A 9,540-nucleotide genomic window follows, 5' to 3' on the forward strand; every position below is an offset into this window, starting at 1 on the left:
TCTTAGCTACGCTTATATATCAGTATAACTCAAAAGACCATAAAAATCTGCATATATTAGACATTAAACCCAATTGTGCCCTGTATACCATTTAAGTATTATTTAATTTCCATTTCGACCCATGATAAGAAGTGAGAGGCAGTGAGCAAAAAGCTTTCGATCTGTGATACTCTCGATTCGAAGCTTTTATAATTGATCGAGCGAGTGTAATACGAAGACAAAAGCCGAGCGACGCGACGCTCCAAATAAAAGTTTAGTAGGCGCTACGTAAACAAACTCTGCGGTTTGTCTTCATTGGGGTGCACAGAGCGACCGGTTCTTTCGGTGGGTACTAAGTTGAACTTGGGAACCAATGAGCATGATGTAGTTATCAGCTTCGATTTAATTGAAGCATTCAAGATATTTTCTATGTCTAAAATTAACTGTTATTAATCGTGTAGATCGATTAACAAACTGTGCACACAATGGCGCCCAATATAGCCGAGGATGAAGCCTGGAAAGTGTCAGGAATCTCGAGGACTTATCCGAGTTACCGCCAGTATCGTCCCATTACAAGTGAGAGGTATGTATCAAAAATATCTATTTGGTTATTTACCAAATAAACAGAAACTATAATTTTTTTTGTTGCTTAGCTGGCTGGAGGGCAAAAACGCCGATGACGAGGCCGAAGGTCTTTGGCGCATTAACGATAAGCTGTACGACTTAAGCGATTTTGCCTCTCGCCATCCGGGTGGCGCCTTTTGGATTGAGTGCACCAGGGGCACGGATATCACCGAACCCTTCGAATCGCATCACATCGAGGAGCGGGCTCGCGAAATGCTGAGTAAATTCGAAGTGCGACAGGCTTCGAAGCCCCGAAACTACAAGTTTACGCTCAATGAAAATGGGTTTTACATGACCCTGAAGCGAAGAGTGCGAGAAAAGCTGAAAAAGATTGATTACTCTCCCACCAAGAAAACAGAGGTATTACAAATGTTCTTAGGGCACATTTTCTAAGTATGTCATTTAAGGCCTTATTCTATTTATTATTAAATTAATTTTTAGAATTCTTTCTAATTTAACAAATTTCTATATCCCTTGATTAGCATAATTTTTTGTATCTTTCAGTTTCTGCATCTGGGCATCCTGTTGTCCGTGTTTCTTTTCAGCTGGGCAGGCACAGTTTTGGACTCTCTGATTTTCCAGTCTCTTGCTGGATTGGCCCTTTGCTGGGTGGCCACCTCCACCCACAATTTCTTCCATCAGCGGGATAGCTGGCGGATGTACACTTTTAATCTGACGATGATGAACTTCCGGAATTGGCGGGTATCGCATGCCTTATCACACCATGTCTATGCGAATTCACTACACGATCTGGAGATGTCCATGTTTGAGCCATTCTTGTGCTGGATTCCCGATCGTCATTATGCCAGCAAAACCCAGCGTTGGATTTCGGTGGTTATTTCCCCAGTGGTATATGTGGTACTGTTTCAAGTACAGTTTCTTATTCGGTAACATAATACAATATATTTTATATATTTTCTGTTTAGATACTTAAAGATTTTCTTTACTTTCAGTTTGGTTTTATCCCTTACCAAAAGAAACGTCTTGCACTGGGATGATCTTATTGGTCTGACCCTACCAATGTTTCTATATTTGTTCACTGGAGTTGGTCTATTTGAAACTCTTATTAGCTGGCAAATAATCGTAGCGGTGGGCAGCTTTATTTTTGGACTTGTTGGTCTTACGGCAGCTCATCATGATCCTCGCATTCTACACGATGGCGATGCCCAACGCCAGGACATGGATTGGGGTCTATATCAGGTGGATACCATCATAGATCGTGGCGACATTAAGTGGTCGGATCTCTTGGTGCTCACCCACTTTGGTGAGCACGCCCTGCATCACCTTTTTCCCACTCTGGATCACGGAGTGCTCAAACATCTCTATCCAGAGTTGAAGCAAACGATGAAAGAATTCGATGTGGAACTGAGGGAGATCAATCATTGGGGTCACATCAAGGGGCAGAACGAGCAATTGCTGAGGATAAAAAAGAATACTTTGCCACCGGGTAGTAAAAAGGTTGAGTAGGACGAGATTGGGAACTAATGAAATATGTCTAATGGGCAGGGAATTTGTTGTTTTGTAAATAATTTAATTATTTAAGTCTTAGATCTTTAAAGCTAAAGATTTTTTAACTATTAAAAGCAAGGTGAAATTGTTAAGATATGTAGATTTAAAATTCCTATTCATACTCTTATATTAATTTGTACTTCACCAAATACTCCGAATATGCTCTTATCAAAAAGCTTTTCTCAGCTCTCTTTCCTATTTCTCTGTTAACGTCGGTTTAAAGCTTCTTTACCATTTCCGCTTTTTTATTATATATCTTTAAAAGCATCGTTTATGGTTAAGTTAATCTGGTGCTTAAGCAGCCCATAAACAATTCGTAACACACTTTATTAAGCGACTCTTTAAAGTTGAGAGTTCAGCTGGTGCTGACTGATACTTCGTTTGAGTAAACGTAAGACCACAACGAACTTAAAAAAAAAACACTTTTCGCTGAGTCACGGTGTCAAAGCAAATAAGAATCAATGAGCATAAGTCAATACTTTAATTTATGATTTGAAACCTTGAAAATTTGAACACAAAGTAACTTTATAAGGAATACATGAAAATCCTATTGGGATAAGGGAAAATAATAACATTAAAAATTACCAAAATTTCATTTTAATTTTTTTTAATTTTAAAACTTAATTTTATTGTTATCTTGTTTAAACAAATGAATAAAATTGTTCTGAAATAATGGGATAAAATAACCTATTTAAGATTATCGTTCAAAGTAAATGGATAAGATAAGCGATTCGTGTGGCCAGCAGCTAGGCAAGTTCTCCAATAAATAGCTGGTTACGAGAACTGTTTTTATCAGTTTCATTTCGATATTAACCGGAGAAATCATCAAATACTTCTAAATACTTTTTTTATAATTCTGGGCCCAGAAACCAAAACTTTAAGAGCAGTTAGAGAAGAGTCTCATTTGGAATAAAAGAAGGCCGATACGCGAATCTAAACTTTAAGAGTTTACTTTTGGAAAATGTTTTATATATTGTGGGAATCACTTTATCATGTATTTTATAAAATAACTAAGGATGTGAAATAAAAATTAAATACAATTGTATTCAAATGACACTCTCTTAATTTTCTTTAAATATATCCTTAAGGCTGACTCCTTTTCAGAGACCTTAACTAAAGAGTCGAGTCAGGCAATTAAGAGCTTTAGATAAGAGTATCGTTCGGAATCGAAGGGAGTCGATAGGCAACAGGTGAAGTTAACTTATAAATAGCTTGCCGCATGCCCGGTTCTCTTCAGTTCTTATTTCGACATTGACCGGCGAGGGCACGAGAAAATCTTATAAAATGTTCGCGGCTCGATGTGTATTTTTGTTGCTACTCGCGTTAGTAGCTTCCACGCGGGGAGCCAATATTTTGGGGCTGTTCAGCAGCCACAGTCCGTCGCACCTGATCATCCACATGTCGGTGGCCAAGGCACTGGCCGAAGCAGGACATAACGTGACAGTGGTGTCGATGCTGAAGCCCACGATAACCCACAAGGACATCACCGTGATTGTGGTGCCGATGAAAAAGGAGCAAGAGCTGGTAATGGAAAACCAAATGTCCGTAATGGCCGGTCAGAAGAACTCTCTCTTCAGCACCATGAATCGCATTCTTAATGACATGGATGTGATGATCAAGGCCCAGGCTGAACTGCTTTCCGATCCGAGATTCCTGCGCATCTACGAGACCAAATTCGATTTGATGATACTTGGTTATTTTATAAACGATTTCCAATTGGGAGTTGCAGCCAAGCTAAAGGTGCCTGTAATCGTTGACTGGATGTCGGCGCCTGTTCCCATCATTGAAAAATTCACGGGTAATCCCTCGGAGATCTCGTATGTGCCCATTATGGGCACTGTTGTAACGCATCCCATGACTTTTTTTAATCGAATCGAGAACTTGGCCAAGTCCCTGATCTTTAAATACATTATAGTTGCATTTGAGTATAAATTGTTCAGCATTTATAAAGAAGTCTTCCCGGCTAAAGATCAGCCAACTCTACATGAGCTTCGAAAGAATATCTCCATGGTCTTTGTCGGATGCCACTTGAATAGTGAGGGTCCCATTCGAGCCCTTGTTCCTGCCATCGTTGAAATCGGAGGCATTCAGGTTAAGGATAAGCCGGATCCGCTGCCCAAGGATATCGATACGTTTTTAAATAAATCGAAGCAAGGAGCCGTCTTTCTCTCACTCGGCTCTAACATCAAGAGCTCCTCGGTAAAGCCGGAAATCATTCAGACCCTCTTCAAGGTCCTATCTGGATTGAAACAGAATGTCATTTGGAAGTGGGAGGACCTGGAAAAAACGCCTGGAAATGCATCCAACATTCTCTATAAGAACTGGCTGCCCCAAGATGATATCCTGGCCCATCCAAACACCAAAATCTTTATCACACATGCCGGTAAGGGTGGCATCACCGAGGCCCAGTACCATGGAGTACCTATGGTGGCCTTGCCCATTTTCGGGGATCAGCACGGAAATGCTGGTGTAATGGAAAAATCGGGATATGGCGTGGCCCTCGATTTGCTCACCATAACGGAGGATAGTCTGAAAGAGGCCGTGCAAAAAGTCTTGGGAAACGAGAAGTATGGCCAAGCTATTGGGAAATTCTCCGCCCTCTATAGAGATCGACCTCTGAGCCGCAAAACAATTGGTCGTTTACTGGACGGAGTACATTCTGAAGCATCGTGGTGCCCCCCACCTGCAGAGTCCAGCGGTGCATATGAGCTTCATTGAGCTAAACAATCTGGATATATACGCTCTAATTTTAACAATCCTAGGTTTATTCGTCTTCCTAACTCGCCTGGTTGTTAAATTAATTTGGAAAAAGTTGTGGGGCACGGCAAAGATCTCAGAGGCGAAAAAGAAACAATAAATGTTTAGAATTGTATATTTATAATAAATAAAAATTGTAACTTTAAATAGCACCATAAAATAAATCAAATGTTTTTCTTTTTAATGCATATATTTCATAAAACACCAGGGAGCCTATCATCTACAAAGTCCCCTCATTCCACATGGACTTCGTGGCCCGCAACAATCTTGATGTTTATGGAGTAGTCCTCACTATCAGTCTGGTTCTAGTCTTTATACTCAATGTCATACTTCGTTGGGTATTTCACAAGGTTTTTATAATTGTGCGTGGTCATAGTTATCGCAATCACTGCGTATACGTAATATCAGTTAATATTATGAAATACGAAATTGCATGTGCTCAGCAGGTTCAGAGATCAAGTAGTCTAAGCATACGCTTAAGAAAAACAAATTAAATTTATTTTCAAAAATAAAAATGCATGATGTTGCACATAAAGAGGCGGAGTTAAATAAAGATAAAGCTTTGCCGGACAGCATGACTAAGTATAAAACAGTCGTCCATTGAAATTGATTGTTCCCAGTCGTATATATTTTACAGATATGTATAATCTGAGATGGGTACACAGAAACACAGGGGGCCATGAATTAAATCTGTCGCAGTTTTGAAAGTCGCAAGTCAGTTATCTACTTGAAAAAAAAACAAATTCATCATAATTTTAATAAATAACAAAAATGTAAATCAGATAATCAGTATGAAAAGTATACAATAAATTTGGATTACTTTTCAAAATGCACCTACATCGCCTTATAATGCTTATTAACAGTACAAAAACTTATCAAAAGCCTATGCTATCTACAATGTAACTCAAGTGACGTCGGTGACCTGCAAAATTAAATTTATTTACACTGATGTCATGCACCGTAGACAATCCGGCAATTAAACAAATAGCAACAATGATCCCCAGACCTAGAACAACACTCACTTAACAGGTTGCTCCCACATTCTCCCACAGCGATTATTTTTAGAACCCTCCCCGCTCATCGATTCTCTGAAATGTTCTCTATATAGAAACTATAGCTTCGGCTCATTCCGATTCCGATGCCGATTCCGATTCGGGTTCGGTTCGGATTCAATTCTCAGTGATTCGAGTGGCTCTGAGGCAGCGCGTGCCGTACGCGTATTGTTTTCCAAATTTGTTTTATATTATTTAATGGTTTACTTCGGTGTCTCTATATAGACGAGGTATTTAGAATATCTATAATTGTTGTGTTGGAGTCATCAACAGAGAGTGCCAATTCAAAGAAACAATTGTTAACCTCCAAGTTGACATTGACAATGCAACAAGGGTGCAACCTTTAACCTATTTATTTGCAGTCAAAACCGTTTAAAAATATTGCAAGGTGGATTTTTCTGGTTTAAGTGACTGATTAAAATATGCTTTAATATATAAGAAGAGCAAACTCTATTTGAAAACTGTACCTGTTTGATTGTATTTAATTACAATAAAGATGCTTTCTTTAATAATAATATCTAAAATATCCCATAAAAAGCCATGCAATTATTTTGGGATAATATGTCATGACCTCAAAAGGCAAATTTTTAATGTTTTTAAATAAATGTTTTTAAAATATAATTAAAGTTCCAATTAGGGTCGCTCGCGGACTATAAATGCAACCAGTACTTCAAACGTATTTTTAAAGAGATTACAAAAGCTTTAAAATGTTGACCACGGTTCGTTGGGCTTATAGCCTCTAAAATTATCTGATAAAATAATTGTTTTTAAAAAATAATTAATTTTAAGTTAGGGTCGTCAGAGGACATAAAAGGCAACGTGTTCTTTACTTAATGTACACGTACTAACTTCCTTCGCATTAATAAGATAATTATAACTTGGCCGTGGCAAACATTTTGAAATTCGATGTACTAAACATAAATGACATATATATTTGCAGATTAACGGTCAAAAGGAATCTTATCAGTTCGTTATCGCCCGAACCGGCTGTGTATAAGATAGTCGCCGGCTGCTTGCAGCACAATCAGTTTGCATTTGTACTTGGACTTGAACGGAGCTGCATAGTGATGACACAAGACCGGAGCTCGTGGATTGGCTGCAGTTTGGGCGGACTTCTGGTCGCCCTGCTGGCGCTGCAGTCGATGCCCCAGGGAAGCGAAGGAGCCAACATCCTGGGCGTGTTCACCAGCCACAGTCCGTCGCACTTGATTATCCACATGTCGATTATGAAGACGCTGGCCGAGAAGGGTCACAACGTGACCGTCGTCTCCTCGATGCCACCCAAAGTGACGCACAAGAGCATTAAGCACATTGTGGTGCCCCTTAGTGCGGAGGATGAGAAAATCCTCAACGACGGCATGTCCGGGATGGTCAAGGAGAAGCCCTCGATTTGGAACACGATGAAGTCGATCTTCAGCTCGCTGTCGCTGCTCATCGACAAGCAGGTGGACGTGCTGGAGGATTCGCGTTTCCAGGAGCTCTACCTCAACAAGGGCAACAAATTCGATGTGGTCTTTGTGGGATTCTTCTTCAACACTTACCAGGTGGCCTTGGGCGCCCGCTTCAATTGCCCCGTAATTATTTCCTGGTCGGGACCACCCATGATGATGGTCAACGAGGTGCTGGGCAATCCGGAGCTGTCCAGCGTGCCACAAATGCAAATTGCTGTGGCCGCGGGACAGCCCATGAATTTCAAGCAGCGAGTGCAGAACTTTGCCAGCACTCTCGGTTTCAATGCGCTCAATATGTTCCTAACCCACAAATACAATGGTTTCTATAAGTGAGTACATCACAATTGATTATCTCAAAGATTAAACTTATTTTTCTTATCCCTTCAGGCGACTTTGGGGCAATGACAAATCGATGCCCACTTTTGAGGTGGCCAAAAGGAATGTCTCGCTGGCCTTTTGCAATGGCCATGCCATCAGCGAAGGACCAATCCGTCCGAATGTGCCGGGCATAGTTGAAATCGGAGGCATCCAGATTAAGAACAAGCCCGATCCTCTGCCCGAGGACATCAAGGAGTTCCTGGACAAGGGCAGGCACGGCGCCATCCTCTTCAGTCTGGGATCGAACTTGAAGGGTGAGCATATCCAGCCGCAGGTGATTGAAACCATTTTCAAGGGCCTGAGCAGCGTTAAGCAGCAGGTGATCTGGAAGTGGGAGGACACCAAGAACACACCCGGCAAGTCGGCAAATATACTGTACAAGAAGTGGCTGCCACAGGACGATATCCTGGCCCATCCGAAGATCAAGCTGTTCATCACCCATGCGGGCAAAGGGGGCGTGGCCGAGGCCCAGTACCATGGCGTTCCCATGCTGGCGCTGCCCGTCTTCGCCGATCAGCCGGGAAATGCCGACAAATTGGCGGAGAGTGGATATGGCCTACAACTGCCACTGGCCAGCCTCGATTTGGATGAGTTCAAGGCGGCCATCAAGGAGGTGATCGAGAATCCCAAGTTCGCCGACAAGTTGAAGGTCTTCTCGCAGCTCTATCGCGATCGTCCCTTGACTGCCCAGGAATCGGTGGTCTACTGGACGGAGTACGTCATCCGGCACCACGGTGCCGCCCACATGCAGAGTCCGTTGGTTCACATGGGCTTCGTGGCCAGCCATAATCTGGACATCTATGTCATCGCCGTTTTGGTCCTCTACATCCTGTTCCTCATTAACAAGATCGTTTGGAAGTTTGTGTGGCGCAAATTGTGCGGCAAGTCGAACAAAGTTGCTCAGAAGAAAAAGGTTAAGAAGCAGTAGATAGACGATAATAGAAATATGTGAATTTTATACTTAGCAACGAATTAAAAATGTACAACAAACAAGACGACTAAACAAAATAATATGTAAAAGAAAACTGTGTATTTTTTCCATTATAAATAAAAGTTTAAAATGTTATACAACACATTCTTTTTAAAGTGTTTTAGCAAATATTACTTTATTTAAGTAAGATATCCCCTAGGAACTTTTTTAGGAAAGCAGGTTAAGAATGCCTTACTTACAATACAATTGTACACAACATTTAGTTTACCAGACTATTATCACTATAAGCCGCCGAATATCTTATCATTAATGAATCGTTATCAATTTCGATTAGAGCCAACACTTAATGTTAATAACAGTGACAACAAACATTTGTTTTGTTGCTTTGTGTGAGAGCTCATGCTCTTGGAAAACAATTATTTACAATTGGTCTGACTCTCTGGCTCTCAGTCTTTTATTCCGACTGCTTTTTTGCATAAATTATTTTTGATGACCAGTTTTGTTCACCAAATTAGTTGACTTGTTTAAATCGCTTAGTTCCACGCGTATTGTATTAAAAAGAAAACAACATAATTATAACATTGTTGGAATATGTATCGCAGAAACTGACTTTAATATTTAAAAACAAAATTTCACCATTAAATAAATCAAATGCAAGGCAGCCTTATAATTTACCTTGTTTAGTTTCACGCGTATTGTATTTAACAAAAAAAAAAGAACTTAACTATAACACTGTTGGAATATGTATTTCCGAAACTGACTTTAATATTTAAAAACAAAATTTCACCATTAAATAAATCAAATGCAAATTCACCTCATCGGAGAAATATGTTTGGTTTGTGCCTTTGACCAATAACTT

At 40.4% G+C, this 9,540-nt stretch overlaps 3 protein-coding genes across 3 annotated transcripts; all 3 read left to right on the top strand.

Moving 5' to 3' along the window:
- Positions 1 to 193: 193 nt before the first annotated feature.
- Positions 194 to 3,157, top strand: LOC128262829 (cytochrome b5-related protein). The gene is made up of 5 exons (XM_052997372.1): positions 194 to 324; positions 441 to 562; positions 633 to 963; positions 1,108 to 1,490; positions 1,557 to 3,157. The coding sequence occupies exons 2-5, from the start codon at positions 465 to 467 to the stop codon at positions 2,068 to 2,070; spliced, it is 1,326 nt and encodes a 441-aa protein (XP_052853332.1). The 5' UTR covers positions 194 to 324; positions 441 to 464; the 3' UTR covers positions 2,071 to 3,157.
- Positions 3,158 to 3,364: 207 nt separating this feature from the next.
- On the top strand, positions 3,365 to 4,969 carry LOC128261293 (UDP-glucosyltransferase 2-like). Its single transcript, XM_052994909.1, is given in 2 exon segments — positions 3,365 to 4,734; positions 4,736 to 4,969. Coding segments are annotated over 2 exon segments (1,572 nt in total). The 5' UTR covers positions 3,365 to 3,396.
- A 1,040-nt stretch (positions 4,970 to 6,009) lies between these two features.
- On the top strand, positions 6,010 to 8,823 carry LOC128262248 (UDP-glycosyltransferase UGT5). Its single transcript, XM_052996403.1, has 3 exons — positions 6,010 to 6,151; positions 6,862 to 7,701; positions 7,760 to 8,823. The coding sequence occupies exons 2-3, from the start codon at positions 6,989 to 6,991 to the stop codon at positions 8,676 to 8,678; spliced, it is 1,632 nt and encodes a 543-aa protein (XP_052852363.1). The 5' UTR covers positions 6,010 to 6,151; positions 6,862 to 6,988; the 3' UTR covers positions 8,679 to 8,823.
- The last annotated feature ends 717 nt before the right edge of the window (positions 8,824 to 9,540 follow it).

This window comes from Drosophila gunungcola, unplaced genomic scaffold, assembly GCF_025200985.1.
Source record: "Drosophila gunungcola strain Sukarami unplaced genomic scaffold, Dgunungcola_SK_2 000001F, whole genome shotgun sequence".
In the NCBI taxonomy this organism is placed as follows: Eukaryota; Metazoa; Arthropoda; class Insecta; order Diptera; family Drosophilidae; genus Drosophila; species Drosophila gunungcola.